The sequence below is a fragment of the Beta vulgaris genome, chromosome 3 (genome assembly GCF_026745355.1).
Source record: "Beta vulgaris subsp. vulgaris cultivar EL10 chromosome 3, EL10.2, whole genome shotgun sequence".
NCBI classification, from domain to species: domain Eukaryota; kingdom Viridiplantae; phylum Streptophyta; class Magnoliopsida; order Caryophyllales; family Amaranthaceae; genus Beta; species Beta vulgaris.
The window spans coordinates 7,499,516-7,524,360 of NC_079204.1; the positions used below are offsets into that span (position 1 = coordinate 7,499,516).

The 24,845-nt window shown below is 35.8% G+C and overlaps 4 protein-coding genes across 5 annotated transcripts; 1 reads left to right on the forward strand and 3 right to left on the reverse strand.

The window, feature by feature from the left end:
- Positions 1-646: 646 nt before the first annotated feature.
- LOC104888480 (disease susceptibility protein LOV1) lies at positions 647-10,804 on the reverse strand. 2 transcript variants are annotated; one of them, XM_048640967.1, is made up of 3 exons: positions 10,730-10,804; positions 10,143-10,216; positions 647-5,156 (listed from the first exon to the last, which is right to left on the reverse strand). In XM_048640967.1, exon 3 carries the CDS (start codon positions 3,430-3,432, stop codon positions 658-660), a length of 2,775 nt encoding a protein of 924 aa, XP_048496924.1. In that variant the 5' UTR covers positions 3,433-5,156; positions 10,143-10,216; positions 10,730-10,804; the 3' UTR covers positions 647-657. The 2 variants fall into 2 exon arrangements, with proteins under 2 accessions (XP_048496924.1, XP_048496923.1); XM_048640966.1 differs by lacking the exon at positions 10,730-10,804 and having other exon boundaries at positions 647-4,045; positions 5,096-5,156; positions 10,143-10,309.
- On the forward strand, positions 5,041-7,773 carry LOC104888479 (uncharacterized). Its single transcript, XM_010673470.4, has 2 exons — positions 5,041-5,182; positions 5,574-7,773. The coding sequence occupies exons 1-2, from the start codon at positions 5,170-5,172 to the stop codon at positions 6,320-6,322; spliced, it is 762 nt and encodes a 253-aa protein (XP_010671772.2). The 5' UTR covers positions 5,041-5,169; the 3' UTR covers positions 6,323-7,773.
- Positions 10,805-10,851: 47 nt separating the features above from the next.
- On the reverse strand, positions 10,852-13,008 carry LOC125491506 (pentatricopeptide repeat-containing protein At2g19280). Its single transcript, XM_048640122.1, has one exon. It carries the CDS (start codon positions 13,006-13,008, stop codon positions 10,852-10,854), a length of 2,157 nt encoding a protein of 718 aa, XP_048496079.1.
- A 3,323-nt stretch (positions 13,009-16,331) lies between these two features.
- Positions 16,332-16,877, reverse strand: LOC109134542 (cell wall / vacuolar inhibitor of fructosidase 2). The gene has a single exon (XM_019248309.2). It carries the CDS (start codon positions 16,875-16,877, stop codon positions 16,332-16,334), a length of 546 nt encoding a protein of 181 aa, XP_019103854.2.
- Positions 16,878-24,845: the final 7,968 nt, after the last annotated feature.

Consider the following 24,845-nt stretch of genomic DNA (forward strand, 5'->3'; position numbering starts at 1 on the left):
CAATACTCACATGGCCTAATATCTAATTTATGTGCCCCTTATTAACTAAAGTAATTGAAAAGTGCACTTATACAAATATGGATGTAAAAAAATTAAAATAACAAGTTGGAACTTTGAAACCTTCGTGTGCAAATCTAGATTACTAAAATTTATACTTTATACATGTATGTATGATTCAACCATTCACTTCAGTCTTAAAGTCCTGGGAGGTAAGAAATTGATAAGAAAGCTCTAATATGTTTATTAGAACCTAATAATAGTCGTAGGATGGGTGCGAAACTTGTCAAATATAGGCATAATAAGAGAAAATTTCTCGCAACAAAGAGAGAAAGATGAAGAAGCTGCCTTGAAGAGCAGCTTTCGTTAGAAAAATGGAGCTTTTTTCTAAAATAATCACGCTTAAAGTAGGGCTTAGCTGAGCAAGAATAGTAATTTCTTGGATGGTTTTGGAGTGATTGGACAGTGGAGAGGAACAAATAACATGCAAGAATGTAAAAGCATATGTATTTGAACAAATCAATTGACGCCTTAAGAGAGTTTATCATGGGAAGATTGTTGAAACTTGAGATAGAATGAGGTCATTCTACAAATCATAATACAAATGTAAATTTGCATCTTTACTCTTGAGGTACAAGTAATGATAACAATAATCGTAGCTCATTGAAAGGACGTCAAGTACTCCATTCGCTGGGTAATAAACTTCAACTTCCTGCAGGACCTAATCTCAATTGCTTCAATGACAGGCAGAGCTCTTTCATCCACAATCCATTTCTCTAATTCCGTCAACTTCCAGAGTTTTAGGAAACGAAGCACAGGAAAGCTCGACGTAAGGCAGGTCAGGCTGCTCCCTATATAGGAATCAGAGAGCAAAGAGAGACTTTTCAGGTTTGAGAGGCTCCCAAGTACAGGCATAGGGTCCTCCTCTAACTTGGATAAAGACAAGGTAATTTCAGTAAGGCTATCAGGGAATGTAGATAATATGCTTTGAGTTATTCCTCCAAAGAGATATAGACTGTTAAGCTTGTTAAGGCCTGAGAGACGCTCAATATAGAGCCGAGAAGGTTCAATCATCTCATCAATTGATCGTAACCTCAGAGTCTTGAGGTCTGTCAACTTCACTATCCAATCTCCTAATTCCTTATGCTTTTCCATTGACATCTGACATGTCAATGCTAATTTTCTCAGGCTTTTTAAGCTACCTAACTCATTTTCTATAAGAGTCTGATCATCCATATATCCACCAGACAGCGTCTGAAGGTTGTTCAAGGATATTATCACGGAAGGATGAGATGGCAATCTAGTACGGTAGCTTTCACCTAGGTACAAGTGTCGGAGTTCTTTCAACTTCCATATGGAAATAGGCACCATACTGATGCAAGTATGTTTCAGATCCAACGTCTGAAGCTTCTGCAAAGACCCAACTGACGCTGGGAGCACTTCTGCATAGGTTCTTCTCAGGCTTACATATCGAAGCTGTTTTAGCTCCTTGAGCAAAACCTCAGGTAGTATAGGACGAAAGACACCTTCAAGATCCAACACCCTCAGCCGTTTACAGCCTCCCATCTTGATGCCTCTATGAAGAAAGTACTTTATGTGTTCTCCTGGCCCTGGTCCCTCTCGAGGATCAGAGGAAGAGAAAGTACGCAGGTATTTAAAGCAATAAGATGTAGAAGAACCATGCGTTTGGTTCTCATTATATCTATACAAGGACCAATCATCAGCACCCTCACCATTGTTGGTGTTTCTTTGAGGATGATGGGCAAGCCTACGAATTCTTTTTTTGATATGATCATAAAAGAAATTGTTTGCCTTAGCTTTTACAATCAACAAACTTCTGATTGCAGGGCGTAAGCGACATGTTTTGATTTCTCCATTGGACTTATTCTTTAATACCTCTATAACAAAATAACTTTTCAGATAAAGGAGGTACTCCTTTGCTATAGCCTCTAAAGGCTCATCTTCATTGCCAGGTTTTGGCTGCACCAGTCCCTCAGCTATCCACAATGCAGTTATTCTCCTTGTTGGGACCTCAAAATCCTTGTCATAAAGAAGAAGAGAGTAGAGACATTTCTTGAGATATGATGGCAAAGCATCAGCAACCAAATGTTTCAAGGAACCTTTTTGTTGGAGCTCAGAAAGCAATGTGGACCAGCGCTCAACAGTCTTGGCTTCCCAGGACAAAATGCCGCCAGTCTCTAGGATTAGGAGTGGGATTCCCCTGCAATTTTCTACAATCTCTCGAGCCAATGGCTGCAATTCATCAGCTGTATCTCCAAGAATGGTGCAAAAGAGCCGCCAGCTGGTTGGTGGTGCCAGCTCCTGTAGATGGTGGATAGAACCTGAACTTGAGCTGGCTTCTGTGGCAACCTCTGCAACCCGAGTAGTGATGAGAACTTTACTGTGACCAGTGTTTGGCAATACTTGGCGCAGCAATCTCCAGACTTCAGGTGTCTGTACATTGTCTAACACTATAAGATAAGGCCTTTCAGTTAAGGAGAAGTGGATACTCTCTCTTAACATAGCCAAGCTCCATGTCTTGTCAGGTTCATCAGAGCCCACTGTAATAACCTGTTTGGCTATGTTGCTGAGGAGTTCTTCGGGTTGAAACTCGTGTGGTACTGTCACCCACACACGAGAAGAGAAGATACGAGAAACGTAAGCATCTTTATATATCAAAGATGCCATGGTTGTTTTTCCTACTCCCTCACTGCCCACAATGGAAACAGCAGAAAGACGAACCTGCTGCCGAAAACCAGGGGAGCTAACAGAAAGACCAAAGTATTTCCCAATATGTTGAATTAGCGTCTGGGTGTTGTCAGATAGACCAGAAGAAGTTCTACCACTTTCTGAAGTTAATGGTACATCTGAATCAAAAGTTTGACGGACAAAGCCTGATGAAAGGTGAGTCCGCACTCGTGCAATGTCTTGCTCACGGCCAATCACATTATTACCTTGAGAAATTGCCTGCAGATGGTGCTCTGCCTCCTCATGTGATGATGATGATTCAGCATCTGTCATCAGTCTCTTCAACTGTTCGATAATGTCACGAACTCGAACTTTTATCACCTTCAATATTTTCATGAATTCTGACCGAGCTTTGGCATCACCCAGAATGTATATACACTTGTGTAACTTTCCCCTCTTCATCTGTTTCTCCCTTGACAAGATAAAAGCACCAATCTGGGTTTTTGCCAACAAAGAAAGTTCCTTTATACTCGCAGCCAACAAGATCAGCTCCTCCTCCTCATCATCATTATCTGATTCTGCAGCTTCCACCAGAGTTTGCAAAGCTCGTAACTCGGGTGCAACTGCTTCTATCTCTTCTTCCATTCCTCGTGTCAATGGTGATTCCTCAGTTATCAAATCTATGAGACTTTCCAACGTTTCAGAAACCTCACCTACTTGATTGTCAACTTCAACTGCTGCCATCATTTATAGCTGCTCTAATCTTATTTTATTTCGCCTTTAGTTCCTAATTTGTAGCTAATACTAATCAAAAGACTCTATAGAATCAGATATAAAGAGCAATCTGGCACTGATATATAGCAGATTGGAGATAAATTAAGAAGGCGGTTTTGGAAGGTGATCAAAGCAAAGATGGGGTTCTAGTGTTGAATAAAAGCAACAAACTAGGAAAATAAAACTTTATTAATCGCTACATGTAGAGGAGATACACATATCAAGGAATACGAGAGACGTAAATAGATAAAAAGGGGGATTCATGTGATATAGAGAGATTGAGATAACATATTACCAAAAATGGATATGTAGCAACTACTATGAAAATTATAACTAAAGGTAATGTTGCGATTAATAAAGAACGAAGGGAGTAGTCGTCATATCATGGGAACCAAATCAACCATTCAGAACAACAATTAATAGAATCAAGCCAACAACATATATGAGAAACAAAATAAATTTACCAGGAAACCTGATGTGAGCAAAAACCACCCAGCAACTATAGTCAAGGATAAACTTTTAGCACCATGTTTACAGTGACTTGAAACTGTTGGTATTGAAGTTTGGAAAAGGAATCAGGAAAAACCTGTCACAAAATTTGAAAATGATGAATCATTCCAAATTTTTGATAGTACTAAAGAAGATTATACTGTACTACGGAGTAATAATAACAACTAAATTGGGACGGAGGGAGTATTAGTTATCATCCCAACTTGCAGCACAAGCAATTATAGATTCTTAACGGGTGCCTACTTTCTTGGATTTCGTAATAAGATTATAACAATATACTCATTAATAGTATATTAATACATAAAGAAGGAGAAAAAGGTAAAGATTAAGCCATATTCTATTAGGAGATAAGTCTATGCACTTGACTAAATAACCTGTTTATCATCAGGTTGGCCATTAGTGACCGTTAAAGGTCCAAAGGCATGATTAATATTAAATATAATAATGAGGCGGCTCCAAATTTTAAAATGTTAATATAAATGTAGTTGTTAAGTGGTAGAATTAAATAAGAAAATGTGCCATTTAAAAAATAAAACAAGTGGATGCCATTAGCTGGCAAAGTCTTGGGATGATACGTAAAATTTGAAATCGAATTCTGTCTTTTTTATTTATTTATTCTGTAATTTACTGACCCAAGCAGACTCAGTCCTCATGAGCTAGGGGGTAAAAAGGGGATCCCAATCCATAAGAAAACTTTCATAGACTGGAAATTGGGTATACCCAGAAGCATAAATCCACACAAACACCCTAAATATGAGGTTGATGAGAATCGAACTCCGACCTTGAGGTTGGAAGGTGAGAGCTCCAACCATTGGGCTCTCACATGATTCTCAATCGAATACTGTCTATGGACTACAGGCATTGTCTTTTGAGACTCTTTGTACACTTGAAAAATAAACAACTAGATAAAACAACTATAGGTGTATTAGAAAAGAAAATACACTAAATCATTGACCTAAAAACGTATTCAGTCTTACCTGAATTTGAGCATTCATATTGTTCAATATCAGTGTACTTGCTGAGTGTGTAAGCAAGAAATTAGTTCTCCTAGTTTCTTCAACAAAGTGGTATGCAGAGCTTAAGGAATAGCTAAAAAAAGTGTTTTTGTCTGAAGAAGTACCATTACCTTAAAACGTCTTCCACTTTTTCAAAAGTCCATTTCCATCTTCAAACATCGGTCCGAATTCCTGAAGTTTATGAATGGCTGCCACAGGTTAGTACTTTCTTATTTCTGGATGAACACACTGATTTAGTTACTTGTATAAGCATGTCAAATATCATCTAAATAATATGCATTATGATAGAGCAGTCCATGTTAATGAACAATGTAAGATATATAAGATTGAGAGTGAAGCTTCTTGATTCTACATTGCGTCAAAAATGATTATTACAAGCTAATGAATTTTGAATAAACTTCTTTTGTTTACATCATCTCTTACTACTAGCTAAAATATACTCCAACAATGTAACATTATGTTAGAAGTCCTGTATTGATTTTGTGTGTTGTTGGGCTTTACTTGATCGAATAATCTCAATAAAGAATCAATGAAATTCTGAAGTTAGGAAAGGGCTGATTGAACGTGCAAAATTTTGTCTAAATACAGCATTGAGCAGTGGGATCTTATATATGGGAGAGAGAAGAATGATGGAGATATTTCCAGATAGTTGGATGAAGCTCTGGAATGAATGGGAAATGAGAACACTGGTTCTAGTGAGCCTTAGTATGCAAATAATGCTGATCAGCTTGGGAAAGCAGCGGAAGCATGACCCAAGGAAAAGAATCCGATATACACTTTGGCTAGCATACTTGTCTGCAGACTCAGTTGCAAATCTGTCACTTGGCATTCTGTCAAATGATCAAGGCGAGACAACATCCGACTCAGGACGAGTACTTAAGGCATTGTGGGCACCTATTCTTTTGTTGCACCTTGGTGGTCCTGACACTATTACTGCTTATTCCATGGAAGATAATGCACTTTGGCTGCGCCATTTTTTGGGCCTTGTAGTCCAAACAGGTGTTGCAGCTTATGTATTTGTCAAATCTTTAAAACCCACTGAGCTAAATTATGTAGCAATTCCGTTGTTTGTGAGTGGGATTATCAAATATGGGGAAAGGACATGGGCCTTAAGATCTGCAAGCACCGTGCATTTTAGAAATGCCCTCCTTCCTAGGCCAGATCCTGGTCCTAATTATGCTAAGTTTATGGAAGAATACCATTTGAGAGAAACTGAAGGGTACAAACCCAAATGGAATAAACTTAAAGACCCTAAAGTAGTAGTGCCTAGCTTAGATTTGATCATCAATGGAGCCAGGGGTACACAGGCTGCTAATGATCGTAATTTGCGTTTCTGAAGCAGCGGTAATTGTGAAAACAGCATATGCCTATGTCAAGACCTACAAACGCCTTTTTGCAGACCTCATCCTGAGCTTCCAAGAAGTTGAGAAAAGCAAGTCATTTTTCCTTCACAATGGGTGGAAGAAAGCATTTGATGTTATTCAAGTTGAGCTTGCCTTCGTGTTTGATTCCCTCTATACAAAGTTCTCCTTGCTCTCCACTCGTTTCGGTAGGCTACTTCGGGCTATCACTTTGTTCTCCACATGTTTGACCTTGGCAACCTTCTATATGTCTAAAAAAACTGGTTCCCACCAAATTGATGTCATTATTACTTACCTTTTGTTGCTCGGAGCCTCAACCCTTGAGATCCTTTCAACTCTTGTGTGGCTGTCCTCAGATTGGGCAGTTATTTGGTTGGATGGTAATCAAGGGAAGCCACTGAAAAAGCTTTTGTATGAATTCATATCATGCTTCAAATTCACAACCAGCAACAAGAAATGGTCTAACCTCATGGTACAGTACAGTCTCATAGCTCACTGCTTTAAACAAAAGCCACCCAAATCCTTGTACTCACTCCCCAGCTATATGTATCACAAACTTAAAGTAAAGACTCGAGCACCCTGCGCATCAAGAATTCCAGATTATCTTAAACGATACATATTTGAACTGCTTCTAGAGGAGGCCTCAGATTCAAGACAAGGCAGGAGATTTTGCTCATACAGAGGTGCGTGGACACTGGAACAATATCAGTTTCAAGACATTTGCTGGAGCATTGAAAAAGAATTAGATCACAGTATTCTCTTGTGGCATATCGCAACTGAGTTATGTTATTATACAGAACAGGAAGCTTACATTCCTCCCTCTGTTGAATGTGAAGTCAGTAGGCTATTGTCGAATTACATGTTGTACCTACTAGTGAAGCGTCCACTCATGTTACCGAATGGAATTGGCCAGATACGATACCAGGATACGTGTGCTGAAGCCAGAGATTTTATTGAAGAAAGATCCATAAAAGATGATAAAACAGCTTGCCGGAGGTTGCTCAATATAAAAACCAAGATCAGGCCTAGCGATATCAAAGGAGATCGGAGCAAATCTGTGTTATTTGATGCTTGTCGACTGGCCAAACTGTTGAATAATAATAAAGAATGGAAATGGCAAGTTATAGCTGGAGTATGGGTGGAGATGCTAGCATATGCTGCAAATCAGTGCAGATCAAATTACCATGCCCAGCAACTTTCTCAAGGCGGCGAGCTGCTAACTCACATATGGCTTCTATTAGCACACCTTGGATTAAGTGAACACATTCAAATATCAGAAGGCCACTTTCGAGTTGTATTAGATGTGAACTAAATGAATTTCATCTATCTTAATAGGCAAAAAGCAAGAAGAATTTCATCTGCGTGTCAGACTTATTATGCAATACTTCATTTGTTTCATCCTCATCAGTCCAGAAAGCATAATGCAATCTCAGGAAATTGAGAGTATTTGAATGGGAAAACATTTTCTCATAAAAACGATTTTTCCCATTTTCCTTTGTTTGGTTTGTGAAGAGTGGAAAATAGTTTTCCAAAGGGTGCTAACAGCTAAATAATCCTTTAAAGAATGAAAAAAACCTTTTCCTTCTTATACGAACAAATGCCCGCATATCGGACTTTTATGCACACAACAAGACCAAAGGCAGCAATCATGAATAATTAGCAACATTAACACGAGTTATTCAGCCTGATTATTACATGTAATTATCTATGTAAATGATACGAATAAAAACTACTAAAGAGCTTTGGGTGCCTCACTAAACCAAGCCAATCACAAACACCGCCGCTCTACTTGGTAAGTACAACTTTATTACTACAACACCAACAAAACAAAATGCCTTAAAAATTGCAGTAGCTCTTGGATCTCTCCAAACTTCTGTAATCTTTCCAAATTAGCTCTCAAGTCTCCATCTATATTCTGTCTTTGGCAGCCATATCTGATCATACCATTGTATAACATTTGAAGCTAAAAACTTTGCCTTAAACTTTCTAAAATTCCACATTGTACTTTGTACATCCAACATGTATTCCGAAATGTATTAAAAACCTGCCAACATTACTGCTATATTATTAGTTCCAACCGATAGCTTACCATATTGAACTACAAAGTAAGCATCAGTTCTTGCTTGACCATTTATCAATTTCATAGGAAAGAGGCTGTGAGCTTCTTAAGTTCTAAGACACGCAATTTTATGTTTAATACATGGTGTCCTTTCAGGTAGGCGTATAATTACAAGCCGCAGTCATCTTTGGGTCCAATCAAGACATTGTACCCGGCTTCTACACAGATTTCAGTATTTCACATGAATCCAGCCTGCAAAAACTATTTTCTTGAGTTGTTGTCAAGAACAACCTGCTTAAAGAGATCATAGCACCTAAAACTTGTGTGCTTGTTATCAGACCTCCAGGGAGCATATTGTAAAGAAAAACAACACACCTTCCATAAACTTGGTTGTTGCTTTCTTCCACTATCAACAACAGTGGTTCTTCAAATGGCTACTAAGGATAACCTTCATTACCTTGTGAATTTAAATTACTTCCATCAGAAAAATTTCTGGTCCTTAACGAGTGATCTCCAAAGTTTACATAACTTAGGATGCAATTGAACCAACATACATGGGGTAATCATCAGCATTATTACCAGAAGCTGCAGGTGATACAGAGATTTATGCACCATCACTAATCCAGATAACGGATGCTGAGATTTGTTCAATATCAAAGATGATCCTACCAAGGGAAACTTCATGCTTTCCTCTGTAATCAACTTTTCACCTCAAATTTATGTTTGGGTGCATAAAGGGCATAATTCCATTCAGGATAGCTACAGACTTGATAGTCTCATTGTATATACCTGCTCTCAGTTCCATATAAGCTTCACATCCATCAGGTAGATATTCCTTGTCTAAGTCCCTAGCCCTGTAAACATGAACATCCTGAAAAACTCCATGTTCAAACATCTTTTTGCCACTGCCGCTTCCCTCTCTACTAGAATGTGCTACTGACCTGCAAACAAATCTGAGATTAGGCTGAACTGCGCCATATTACTAATACATGGCGAACACATTTACTTCAGAGCACATTTTTAATACTTACTACAAACAACAGTTTGCTGTTCAATAATGTCATCAACTCGGACATTCTTGAACTTCAATGTTTTTATGACCTATGACCGAGCTTTGGCATTACCCCGAATCAATACACACTAGTTTAACTTTTCTCTCTTCATTCAATTTTTTCCTCAAAAAGATGAAAGCATCAATCTGGGCTTTTGTCAACAAGGAAATTTTAAATTTGCAGCCAAAGAGACCAGCTGCTCCTTATCCTCTGATACAGAGAGCTTCCTGCAAAGGATGCAAATCTCGTAACTTGGTTCCAACTGATTCTATCTCTTATTTCGATCCTTCTGCCATTGGTGATCAGATATATGAGAGTTTTCAGCATTTGAGAAACCGACTAGTTGGTTGCCAATTTCAACTGTTGCCAGCAGTTTAGCTGCTCTAATCTATCTTGCTATCCTGTTAGTTCCTAAATTAGTAGTTAATACTTATCAGAGGATAGCTGTTTATGACGAAAAAAAACCTAGCACTGATAATACAGATTTGGGATTAAATGTGAAGAATAGGGGGGACTGAAAAGTGGTCAAAGCAAAGACGGAATGCTACTGTTGGAAAGAAGGGTGACAGAGAGATCTCAAAAATAATATCATAAATGGGAAGGAAATAAACCATTTATAGCAACAATAGACAAAGAAATGGAGCAAAATCAAGCCAACATCAAACATGAGAAATAAAAAAATTACCAGGAAATCTGATGTGAGTTGAGACCAACAAACATTGATTATCAAGGGTCAATCTTTGGCACCAATTCCATGTCCTGAAAACAGGTACCAGGAAGGCTGAATAGAAGATAGTAGTATATAATACAGTGATTTCAACTGTTGGTATAGAAGTTTGGAGAGGCACAAACCTGCCAAAAAGATTAAAAATGATGAACTTTCCCAGAATTTGATAGTACTATGGAAAAATTATATTAAAATGATTTTTCACGTACTTAAGGATCTGTTGATTTAATTAATGTTCCTTATATGTTGGAGGATTTACAGTTACAATGCTACAGCACTGGGTTAATCAGCCCTCATTAATTGTTAATGGTTCGCGAGGCAAACATTCACAAAGATTGGATACTTTTTAAGTAACAGGCATTGAGGAAAATAAGCAATCAAAATAATTTTAAGAGTGTTAAGAGCACATTTATAAAGCAATAACAACAGTAAAGCCTGAGATATGATTGCTACGAGGAGCCAGAGGATACAAATCTGACAAAGACAATTCAAATGCAAACGAAATTAGATATGCACAAAAGCATGGGTAACAAAGAGTTGCATACCTGAAATTCTAAACCATTTTCTCATGGAAGATATACCGTCAGGTAATCCCAGTTGCCCAAAGGTCAAAGGAATTGTTTCTGACCTCCAGGATGCCATTACTAGTCAAAAACAATAAAAGTGATCAAATATCAGCATTTATACCATGTTGCTGCAGTAGAAGTTCCAGCTTGTGAGCTGCAATTTCCATGGGATCTCTCATGCCTTGCTTCTCATACCCAAGGACAAGTGCCCTATAAGTCACATCATTTGGACTAATATTATTTTTAACCATCAAATTTATCAGATGGCACGCCTCTTCAATATTACCAGCTCTACAAAATCCATGAATGAGGGTGTTGTACAGTATAATATCAGGAACCAAGCCTGCACCAAGCATTTTGTAGAACAAAGTACTAGCTTCATCCATGCGACGTGCCCTACAATACCCCGTAATTAGAGCATTGCATGTAATCACATCAGGTCTGATATTTTTCTCACTCATGAAGGACCATACAGAAAAAGCCTCTTTAAACTGCCTCCTGTTTGCATAACCAGCTATAATATTGGTGAATGTTACAACATCAGGGTAAAAGCCCTTTCTGGTAAGCTCTTCTAGAAGATCATTGGCTTTGAGCAAAAATCCACTCACGACTAAACCATGTATGATTGTGTTATATGTAACAGAATCAGGAATAACTCCAGAAGATTTCATATGGTCCAATAGCTCTAAACCCTTGTGTACTTCACCTTTATTACTATATCCATCAATTAAGGTGTTATACACAGCAGTATCCAATACCAAGCCTTTTCTGATCATTTTTTGGACTAGATGCCAAGCAGTTTCCATGTCCCCACTCCTGCAGTAACTTGCAATTAGTATAGAGTAAGTAGTAACAGATGGTTCAATGCCATCCTTCAACATCCTGCCCAGGTATTCTAGAGCTTTTCTTCTGATACTTGCTTTACAGTATCCATCAATCATGGTGGTGTAGCTAAAACAATCAGGAAAAATCCCCAAGTTTGTCATCTCTTGGAAAAGGGTGAAAGCTTGTTCCATATCACCATCTTTGGACAACTTTGAAATGAAGCTGTTATACACAAAAGTATTGGGCTGAACATCAAAATTTTTGATCACACATATGGCATCTCCTGGTCGTGCCACTTTACAATAACCATCAATTATTGAAGCCAGCAATACTGAATCTGGAGATATTCCCATCTCAATCATTTTGTAGAGAAAACAAGTAGCTTCCTTTATATAGGACAACTTACAAAGAAAATGAATGAAAGTGGTATAAGCGATGACATCAGGTTGAATGCCATAGTGTCTCATGTCCATCAATAATTTCCATCCACATTTAAGATTGTCTTTGTGGCAATAGTAATGGATGAACAAGCTCATAGTGGTTGTGCTGACCAAGCGTCGGCCCTGCATTTCTTCCAAAAAGCCCCAGGCTAAATCTTCTAGATTATGCCCCAAAAGGAAATTGATGAGTGAATTACAAACCCCAACCGATGGAAAGAGACCAACTTCCTTCATCAAACATATTGCTTCGAAAGCTTCTCCAATCATGTCTTCCATAATATAACATCTAACAAGCATGCTATAAATCACTTGCAGTACACTTCCTACACACAATTGTTGGAGGACTTCTATTAACTGACGAGGTTGTACCTGTTGTGGATAACCACGAATGAGAGAAGTGATTAGATCAACTGCTCTATGACACATGTTTCCAAGAACCAAAATATGAATCAATGTACAAACAGCTCTTACTGTATGCTTCAATCCTAGACTAAATTCTGACCACATGAAGAAACGCAAGGAAAGTGCAGCACTTCCACCTTCATAGTAAAGAACATTCAACACCCTTATTATATCTTCTTCTTCTACATTAACCCCATATGCAAAACCCAATTCCTGCACTTCCAGCACTGACTTTATTACTTCCATCTCAGCATCACCCAGTTCCTCATATGTGGGTGCCATGGAACCATGAAATGTAAACTCATGTGCAACATAGTTCCTAGTAGCATAAGGTTTTGTGATACTGCAAGAAGTAAGAGCCTCTGTGGCACAGTTTCTAGCAGCATAAGATTTACCTGTCTGTTCCGCAGAATCACACTCTAAATTAGCTGGAAGGTGATGTAAATCATCAGGAAGCAAAGTATCATCCTCAGAAGAACTTAAGGGAGTCAATGCCAAATTGACAGAGCTGAAAAATCTAGTAATCTTTCTCTCAAGCACCAAGTTCAACCCATAAGTGTATCCAATTTTAATAAAAAACCGGACCTTCATCAACTAGCCAAAACCAGCGGTATACAACCTGTAGATTGACCAAAACTAGCATCAACACACACACACACACACAAAAATTATCAATCACATAAACTAATGAGCACATCAACCTAGTTCACTTATTAGAAAAAAATCAATCAAATTAATATAGAAGATTTTGAAGATAACATAATAAATGGAATATGGAAAAATGAAGTGCTACAAAGGCAACTCAACATTGCACGACGAGCAATATGCTCATGGTTAAGGTTCTTCCATCACATCTCCATGTTCCCTTTTCATGCTACTATGTTCTTTTATTGTAAATGAAGATGGGACATTGGGATATATTCTGTTTCATGCACTCTATATTTGTGCACCACCAACTGTATGTGCCTTTGGGAGCATGATGCATATCATACTCCATTACATAGGAACTAATTTGCAAACATTGCAAAAGGAAGAAAAATAGAGAAACACGCACACACACAACAACAACAAAAAAAATGCTGAACAAAAATCTCCAATAGCAGCACCAACCACATTACTAATCCACAAAATTTGGACAATTCATGGCAATTGCAATGAATTCAGTGGCACTGAACCCCAAAAATCTGAATTTTTTTATTTGAGCTTGCATATTAGTGAATTAAGTTGATTCTTAATGAAATATTTAACACTGAACTACAAACTTTAAATCTTATAACTTGCAATATATAGTAAAATTAGTAAACAAACCTTCAATTTTTTGGCATCGTCTAAAAAATCCTTTCCTCCACGAGTAACTTCAATTGATGCTGGAAATCGAGAAATTTTTTTTAAAAAAAAAAAAAACTCAGAAAGGAAAAGCGACTGATGTCTGATGATGATTGAGAAATTGAGAAATGAAGGAAGAAAATATCCAAATTTAAAGAGACGGATGATGATAAGCGCACAACATCGACGATGGCAGAGCACACATATAAGTTGCTGATTAGTTGAGCTTTACCTTGAGATGTGTCTGTGTCTTATTTTAGAAGGATTATCTATGGCTGCATCATCGCCGACATTGTTAAATTTTCGCGCAGAGAAGCAGAGAGTTGAAGAGGAAGGAGAAGATGAAATAAGAAGAAGATAGTGTGTGGAGGTTTTTGAAAGTGAGATGGTTCTCGATGTGCCGGGTGGGTTTCTACTTTGTAAGCCCATTAGATGCTCAGGTCCAAGATTTTGATTGGCAATATTTTCATTGAGGGGTTGTTTGGCAATCCGCGGTTGGCTATTGGCTATTGGCTTTTGGCTGGTTTAGTTGGTTTGCTTGACTGGTTGGAAGCATTGACGGTATGTATTGGCTTTTTAAGTTGGTTGTTTAAGCTAGCTGTTTGCAAAAGTATTTGGCAAAATTAAGTGTGGTTGTTGGCGGTTTATTAGAGAGTTTGTGGGCCAACAAGCCAAAAGCCAATCCAAAAAGCTGCTCCAGGCAGCTTTTTCATTTTGGCCTAAAAGCCAGCTTTTCAGCCAACCAAAAAGCCAATAACCAAACACTTTTTTTGGCTGTTTGACCAAATTAAAAAGCCAAAAGCCAAAAGTCAATGAAAAAGTCATTTACCAAACATGGCCTAAATAAAAAAAGGATAAACTGCATAGATGAAATATGTCCTTGCTTATAAGATTCTTTGACTTCACAATTCTATGTGGAATTGGTTCTTTGGGTGTGACAAGCAACATCGGTTGAGTTTTTAGTGAGTTAAGACAATTTCTAGTCAATATGCACTATATTATCCATTTTGTAGAACTTTGTTTTGTGTAGATAATACACCTTGCATGATAAATTAGTTTTGCTGTCTCGTTCATTTCTAGTCTACTTTTTTTTTTTTTTGGGTGAGTGGTGTGCAACCAAATTTGTTGGCTCATGTTGCTTTTAGAAAAACCCATGCCTATAAGTATTTTGAAATCTTGGGTATAAAACGTTAAGTTTTAAACCATTTTTGTAGCGAGGAACAAGAAACAGATATTGGTAAGGAGCTAGAACTGATTTTAAGTCAATGAAGTAAATAAAACCTAGGTTCTTTTGAGTGTTAATGGCCAGGTTCTAGGAATCATCTTAGCAGATATTGTTAAGTGCAATTTATGCAGTTGAGTAGAATTAAGAGTGTGTTTTATTTGGAATAATATTACCTCAATCATTTATCTTTATTCATGTTTGATTAGGAATAATCTTTTAGTGCTTATTTGGTTCAAGCTATGGAATGAAAAGTCGACAGAATCAAATGACGAAGAATGGTAACTAAAAAAATGGTTGCAGAGAGATCTCCATTAACATTTTCTCAATGCATGATAGTTCAAAGAAAATAGCATACCATCTTACTCTCTTTCAGGAGTAACCATCCACCACCCTTGAAAGCATAATTAATATCCCTATTGAATGCCTTTTTGTGCACCTTATTCTCCTCTTTCTTCCTCCATCATTTTGATCTCTAAACCTCCAAAACATCATCAATTTCAATCACGCAATATTATGCAATTTAAAAGAGACAATCTCAAAACAAAATTTGGGGTTCTCAAACAAGAAGATGAAGATCGAAAAGCCGATAAATCTAATCCCAGATCACAAATCTTTGAGCAAGTTTTACCAACTTTAAAAATTCCAAAATCTGAGCCAACAATTTTTTCCCCAAAGCTCTTAAAATATATGGCTTAGATACAACTCTATCTTGTAGAGTTTCACTAAAACTCTAGTCTCTAGAAGATCCGGACTCTATTCCAAGGCATTTCGTTGCTACCATTGCTCCCTGTCAAGATTAAGATAAAATTTTACTGCACAGATTACTGGTGTCATTACGGCTCCGTTTGGTAGGGCGTAAAACATTTTCAGTGTAAAATGATTTTCATGGAAAATAATTTACAATGGAAAACACAATTCCAAAATTAGTTTTCCGTTGTTTGGTTTTATGTAAGAAAAATAATGAAAATGAAAGAAATATGAAAGGGAAAGTAAGGAGGTAGTGAAAGGAATAGGGGAAAACAGTTTTCCCTTCATTTTGAAGGGAAAATGGTTTTCCATCATTGGGAGTATAATTTTACTCCAAGGGAAAATGGTTTTACACTCCTTTGCCAACCAAACAATGTAAAACTGAAAATAGAGGAAAAGAGTTTTCCAGGAAAACGTTTTACGCCCTACCAAACGGAGCCTACAAATTGTTTGTATATGGGAACAAAATGTGAGAACACAAGTGAGCACAAAACGAGCTTAAAAGTTAAAACTGAACTGCATTTTTATTAGTCACAATGTCCCAATTGGCCAATTTATTAGTCACAAGCCGTAGTAGAACACGAGAACTACTAAAATACAGCCAATATAAAAAAAATTAAGTTATGAGCTTGACAATGTCTGCAACAAGTATAGACATATCATGCACACTCATATTTTCAAATGGTCGTTTCATACCCTTCTTTAAAAATTCATCATCACAAGCCTTAGCATAATATGCTGTATACTTAAGAACTCGTATTGCATCATCTTTTTTACCAAAATCAAGAGATTTTGTAGCATATGGAAGAAGAGTGACAACAATTGTCTTGTAATTATCATAACACTTGCTGCATTTCTCTCTTACATACCGCGATTTTCCTTTGTCATGAGCCAAACTTAAGACTGCATCAAGAATTTCTTTAGAGACTGTCAAATCTTTCTGCATTACAATCTTTGCAAGGCCTTTAGTATCAGTTGTATACTTTCGTGAGTCTGGATATAAGATTGACATGCATAAGTCAAAGTAGTGTGTTTGTTTGCACACTTTTGTCACTAAATCTTGTTCTTCTTGACGTGCTAATGAACTCGAACATTTGATTGAGATGAAGAGAGTAATGAGAATACAGAAGGTGGAACTGATTTTTAGTGGAAGAGAATTCATCTTTGGCGTTGTATGTGTGATGTGATAATCCTGCAAAAAAAATAGGTAATTACTACTTACTAGTACGTCAAAATGTTTTGGAGTAAAGCAAACAGAAATGACGGAGAGATTTTGATGCAATATTTGAGAATCATATGGTTGCAACTCCCATGACTTGGTCTTCCAATGAATGTGGACCAAGTTGATAATGCATATACATTTAAACTACTTCTCTATATGCTGTTAGACAGTGCCTAATTTTAAGAAGCACTAGTAATATGTTGCTTGATTATAGGAGTTGTTACAATAACCTTGACTTGGCGTGTTGTCCTTGGTGTTATCAGACCAGTTTAGTGGCGTCGGGTATCGCTTGTCAACATCGGACGTCGGACAGTTGGCGTCATATAAAATATGGCCATAACAGTAAACAAATCTGTTACTAGTACTAGATATCTTTGGGTTCGGAAAGAATATATAAATCATTGATTTTAAAATCAATGGCTATGATTTGTTAAACTCTATATGGTAGAGTTATTTACTAACTCTACTGGATTTAAACTCGATATCTTTATATCTTAGGAGTGTGCTTCAACACATGTCTACTCTTTTCCCTGATTTCTATGCTAAACCCCGGCCCCCGGGTATCTTCTTTTCATTTTTATGTTGTGTGTGCATAAGCACGAACGTGTACGAGTGTAAAATGTGTTGAAAATTTAGCCTTCGGTAGGTATTGTATGCAATGGGTACATTGTCTATATCGGCTATGTTCTATAGTAGGCCTAATTGAGCCAAATGGTATACTGTGTGGCACTTGGTCTAGTTGTAAGATTTGTGTCGGACAAATTTGATGTGAGGGATTTAACCTCATTTGAGGCACTTTTAGGGTGAGATTACCTTACCTTTTCCCCCACTCCCAAGTATATGAAAATCAATGTCAAAAAAGGACGACTTTTATGTAATTTTAATATGATTAAAGTATATTACTCCCTTCGTCCTATAATGAGAATATTTATAGTACTCCTGGGTGTACCATGCTCATGGTACACCCAAGACTATTTTCTCCAAATGAGCAAAATGAGCGAATGAGCAAATGAGCAAATGAACAAAATGAATAAATGAGCAAATGAACAAATATTTCTACTCATTTAAGAAAATGAGCAAACACTTTTATTACAAAATGAGCAAATGATGAGCAAAATGCCCATATGAGCAAATGAGTAAATGAGCAAAATGCCCATATGAGCAAATTTGGTGTCAAATGAGCACCTGAAGTTCTAATTTATTACCAAAATACCCCTGGGTGTACCATGCTCATCGTACACCCGGGTGTACCATGAGTGAACTCGTCCTATAATATAGTGCTTGTATTTCTTTTTGGGTGTCCCAAAATGTTGTACCTATTTCTTTTTTATCAATTTGCTAGGACTAAATTATCCTTCATTATTTCTATATAAAACTTTCCAAAATACCCCTACCTTTCTTTTAATATATGTGCCTCTATTTATTGTTTTACACCATTCCAAGGAATACTTATTGCTCTTTCAATTCATTTTATTTTAAAGGAAAAAAAGAAAAAAACTAATTCCTACACAAAAATACATAAACATGTACTCAAATATATGTTTTTCTGAAATCCTAAAACTCCTTCAATTTTCCTTAATTTTTATGAAAAATAAGAAGTGAATCTCTATTCTATATGGGAAGAGGGGTAGGACACCAAAATATTAGAAACCCCATTTTACCCTCATTACATCTCTATTCTAACTACTTTAATTAAAAATAAAAAAATTTTAAAAAAGAAAACTACCTAATTAATTTAAAAAATAAAAATAGACATTACAAAGACAAGCCATCAACAATTCAAATATCCCTAATTTATTCGATATAATTAACAATTAATTTAATTTTCTACATACCCTAAAAAAATTAATTTTCTACATATTTTCGCACGCATCGCGTGCATATAAAAACTAGTACTATATTATGTGACGGAGAGAGTATTACATACAATACACCTGGTATATAAAAGTTTTTGACATGAAATTTGACTTTTAGTTTGGAATATAGTACTCTACTTAAACTGAGCAAATTCGATACTAGTTGTATTACTCGTTTGGCTTCAAAATGAGCCATCTTCTCTTTTTTTTTCGTTTTCTTGACATCACAAAAAATTGAAGCTTTCTTCTCAAATTAACATCCTTGATTACTTATCATTCATTTCATTACAAAAAACATTTTCTTAGCTCATTATATTTCTCATTTTCATTTTAGAAAAATGGTACGTATTATTCCTTAAATTTATTTATATTTCAAATAAACGATGGTTTATGCAAATCAACATGAAAAACGAGTATTGTTATGACAAAAAACTTATTCATAATAATTGTGAAAAATCAGAGTTTTGATCATTTAAAATGAAAAAAAAAAAACATGACACAAATATCTATTTAGCGAGATGGTATGCCACACGATTTTTTCCAAACATAAATGAAAAAAGCCCTTATGTATGTGGAAAGAGAACTACATAGGGATCGATGTTATTATTTTAATCTAACTACTAATTAATGGGATAATTCAAAAATAAAATGTGACTGACAATATAAAGAAGACATGAGAGTGATTAGAAAATGTAAAGATGTAAACAGAAACCCACAAAAGTATAAACAAAGAAGTAATCAATAGAGAAGAAAGACCGAACCTCAGAAGTTATGAAAAGACAGGGAAGCACAGGTTTATCACAAGAAAAAGAGTTTTGCTGAATTAACTACAATTTTGTGGAAGCTTTTAATCGATTATACTACAATTGCGTGGAAGGAATGTTTACTTGCATAATTAAAATGAACAAAGTGCAATCGCAATTAATTGTATTACTACAAGGTATATAACATGTGTATTTATACTACACTGTTATAACGATATTTGCACGGATCCGCGATCCTCTTTTATTGCAAATGGACAAAGTCCAATCGAAATTAATGGAAGATTCTCAATATCATGGAAGATTTCACTACTCAACATTTAATTTAAGGAGATGATATTAATTTACCTCTATATTATATATAATCCCATAATTGAAACTCATTTGAAGTTTATAATAATGGAATAATGTGTGATTGGAAATGACAATGGATTTTAACGATCATCTCTCCATATTCGATCCACTTTTATTTATACTAGGATTACTTAGAATGCATTTAGATCGGATTCAATTTTCTCGAACCGGGTGAGACTTTGAGTGAATTTAGACTATTTTAATACACACTTTTGGACGTTTTCGGATCCTGAGCACGAGAGATCATGGGATGCATTTTGGGATTAATTGGTATAAACTAATATTATCTGATAATACCCAATAGTCTTTTATGAAAAATATATCTCCCAATATTGGATTGGAAAATATCACAACAATCATGTTATTTATCGATATGACTGATAATGTCAATATATGATTGATATGGATCTTTGCATAATCAATCCTTCATGGATTGGCTGTTAAAAAGGAAAGAAGAATTTACTCCTCCCCTAATACTTGATTGTACTAGAATTTTTTGCACGCGATGCGTGCTTGAATTTTTTTCAAAACAGAAACTCCATTTTCTTCGGCATAAGAGTCGAAATTTGAACATTAGACATACAAAGTATAATTGTTTTTAGTTGCAAAATTTGATTGGTTTAGTTTTTGTCACTTAAGTCTCTCACCATTATTACTTTTTATTTTTTTTTTATTTTTACTTTCGAAAGTTAAATTCTATGAACAAAATAAAAATTTTATTGAATTTATTTATGATTTCTAATATTGTAATATTTTAGTTGATTTTTGAATTAAGTACAATAATTCATAAATTGTAAAGAAAATGGACACTTTGATTTCATGTCAATTTTTTCATAGGCTGTAGTTTGTGAGTGATTGTTATAATTATATTTTTGGTATTTTTGTTTGATGCCCCCTTTGATTTGTAAGTAAATTTGTAATTTAGAATGGGAAGGGGTTAACATAGTCTATTCATTCGGGGACACCATAGCTCCCCCCTTCCCTTATATAATAGAGATCGATATGTTGTACTTTAATTCTTAAATGATATTTACATAAACCTTTTTACCTTAATAATTAATCGTTAGTATATAATAGAAAAAGATAGGTCCAAATATATGTAAACGTTTTATTATATATAGGAAACACTATAAAAAAAAAGTAAATAATTTTTTCCTTGTTTAACTTCTAACTGATTCACTACAAATACACCTCTATTTTTTCATCATGGCCCACCATTAATTGTGAATGATTCTTGAGAATAGTGATTTGTAAGTAAATTTTTGTAAATGTTTTTGTATGTATTGACGTTCTAGGTTAGTAATTTTAGTTTTTATGTTAATTTTAATTAGTTTTAATAAAGCTTCCTGATTATTTGAGTGATTTAATTTGCATGATTTTTATAACGTGATTTTATCAATTGTATGAGTGATTTGTAAAGTTTCTTCTTTTAAGTGATTTGTGAGTGAGTGTTGTAAATTAATTTTCGGTAGTTTTCTTTGAGTGCCGATTTTGATTTTGACATTCCTTTTGTAATTTAGAAAGGGAAGGGAGGGCAAAAAAGGCGTTTCAAAAGAGGACACCATTGCTCCCCCCTTCCCTTATATAATAGAGATAAGGAGGGTGAGTGGAGAGAATTCTTGCGGGACATAAGATACATAGCCGTGAGATGCAAATGAGATTTTGAAAGAATTTTTTTTTCAAAATCATTAAAACACAAAACTATTACATAAGAGTTATTTTAAGGTTCTAGCAAACCTAAGGGTTAATCATACTTTGTGGTGTTGACCTACTTGTGGTGGAACTTTGCTTGACGTTCTAAACATCAATGAGGCACGCATCAAGGATAAAGTACTTCACTCTCTTATTTAGATTCACTATAGTATTATAGGGTGTTCTTGATGGGCTTTATATAAATTGTTTATATTTCTTCATTGTAAATCATATTACACGCTTTCGGACGTTCCCAAGGCTCGGGCACCAGAGGTCGTAGGATGCCTCCTCGGGACATGGGAGGTTATTCCAAGGTCTCCCATGACTTGAAATGGACATATGATGGCTTTTACATCTATTTCAAGGCCATTTTGGATTGCACCGGAAAAGAATAAATATGGAGTATTGAGAGGCATTATGTGGCAATATAAAGGGTCTCAAGCACCCGAGATACTTTACAATTCATGGCAGATCCTCTAGAAAGGTTTCAGGAGAAAAATATGACCGGGCACCGTGGAGTACGCAAATGCCCCAAAACAGACAAGAATTGAAAGTTATAAAGCATGCTTTGAGACGTTCTCGGTGGCCGGGCACTGGAACCTCCTAGGGATAATATGGGAGGTCAATTTAAGAACTTCACTAGCTCAGAGCGAACATATGACAACTTTCAATGTCATTTTGAGGTTGCATTGGAAAAAGTATAAATGTGGTATCTAGAGCTATCTAAGGCAATGCAAAGGATCTCAATCACTCAAGATATGTTATAAGGGCTTGTTCTTGTAATCCCCCATATTTTTAAGATATTTAATTAAATAGTTTTAATCATTTTTAATTATTAAAGCTATTTAATTTCGGTATTTAAGAGCAGAAGGGTATTTTGGTCATTTTACCAAAATAGTATTTGAGTATTTCCACAAAGAAGTATTTTAGTATTTTCAAGGAAGTATTTTATTAATATTAGTGGAAGATTATTTTGGAAATTTATCATCAAATGTATTTTGGCAATTTGATGAGTAAGGGCATTTTGGTCTTTTACCCAAAATGACTACCACTATAAAAAGGGGGAAAAACCTAAAGTTCCCCATCTTTTTTCACTAGCCACTTTCTTCAAAGAAAGGAGTAAGGAGTTCCTTTTCTCTCTCAAACTCTAGTTTTCCTCAAGTAAGTTTTCTTCAAGTAATTTCTTCAATAATTCTAGCTTCTAATCTAGTTTGTTTTTGAAATTTATAGGAAGATCTTGCAATTATCAAAGGGAAGCAAAGAGGTAATGATTTTTCTGATTTTTTTGGGGTTTTCTTCCTTATTTTCTCTCTCCTCTTTGTTCACGATTTCCGGCCACCACAAGGGTGTTTCGCCGGCGAGATCGACAGGTCCGACGAGACCATTGTCGGGACAGCAGTGGTGGCAGCCGACTGGGCACGGGCGCCGCCTGCCACTGCCGCGCAGCTGGTGGTGGTGGTGGTGCTCGTGGTGGCGCTAGTGGTTGTGGTTTTTCAGATTTGTGGTTTTCGAACCACTTGTAAAAAAAAAAAAAAAAATATGTTATTATTTTAGTTAAATTACAGCAGTAATTAAATTAATAAATAATTAATTTTAAGAGGTTTTAAGTACTAGTTTATAGTGGGTTTTGCCTACTAGTAAAGGTTTTCAAGTTATGACTTTAAAAATAGTTTTTAAAGCATTTGTAAGAAAAATCAGCTTTATTAGTATATTTAAAATGCTGATTTTATTATTAAGTAGCTTTGAATTGTTGTTGGAAGTACTAATTGATAGTACTTTATTGTTGGTAGGTTTCAAGAATAATTAAAGCCAGTCAAACTTTTGACTGTTGATTTTGTGTAATCAAGGTACATACACTTTGACCTTGACTTTAGTAGTTTCAAAGGATATTATATTTTATTAGCATGAGGAGTAAGGAGAGGCTTATGCCTTGAATTGTTTGAGTAATGTTGAGAACTTAGAAAGGAGATTAGGAATGGAACTTTTAGTTATTCCTATATTTGAAAAGCATTGATTGATGTTATTGCTTTTGAGCATGATTAAAGTTATTAAAGTTATTCTTGAAGCTAGGGCTTGCCTGAGAATATTTTATTGAGCATGGTCTCATTAGAAGTTATATATGATTGAGCAAGGTCTCACAAGTTGTCAAGTTATTGAGCAAGGTCTCATAAGTTATCAAGTTATTGAGCAAGGTCTCAAATTAAAGTTATTGAGCAAGGTCTCACAAGTAGTTTAATCATTGAGCAAGGACTCAATTGATTGGATCATGGATCCTTAAGAAAGTAAGAAAAGGACTCATGGAGTCATTAAAGTAATAAGATGAGCAAGGTCTCAAAGAATTTAGAATTGAGTTAATTATGGTTTTGTTGCATTCACTTGTTAAAGAAAGATAAGAAATTAATTTATTTGCTAGATGTATTATTGTGATTGTGTCTCACATAATGGGCTTTGGCAATAAAACTCTTGGGATGGATCCCCCATGAGTATTGAACATAAGGGGGAGTTAGTGTGAAACTATACTCCTGCATATAGCTTAGCATGACGATGTTAATGCTTTTATTTTATCAAGCAAGTTTATGGAATTCCAATTATCAAGATCTTTGAGTGGACTAGGTGTCACTCGTATTCTTTATCTCTGAGATGTTGAGTCTAGAGGCTCACTCTCACCCTCGTTCATTACTAACAAGCTTAAAATTCTCGAGTCAAGTTATTTAAAGTTCATGGAACTTTAGTAAGAGGTGTGGGATCTCTTACACAAAATAGTAGCCCGTATGACTCCAAGAGGAGGACGGTGCCCGTTCATTGCCAAATAATAATAAAGAAAGTATTTAGTAAGTTCAGTTATATGCTTGTCGCATGTAGAGTCGTAAGAAGAGCAAGCCGAAGTGATTGAGGATTGCATGCATTATTATTCGCATTAGTTGTTGTGTTATGTACTCAGCGTTGCTGATGTATGTGTTTCTTGTTTCTTTTGGTTGTTGTTTTTCCTCAACAACCCTGTGATGATCCATTTGGTGAGCAGAGTTTAGAGAAGAAGTTGCAGGTACAAGTTCTTGATGTGCATGGAAATCATAAGCATCCGGATGGGAATTATAATACAAGAGTACTTTCTTAATAAAGTTATTTGAATTTATAGTTTGACTTTACTTGACCATGGGGTCAAGGTTTGACTCGTTTTGAAATGGGACTAGATGGGATAGTCTCCGAGTTTGTAACTCAATTATATACTTTCTTATTTCAGTTGT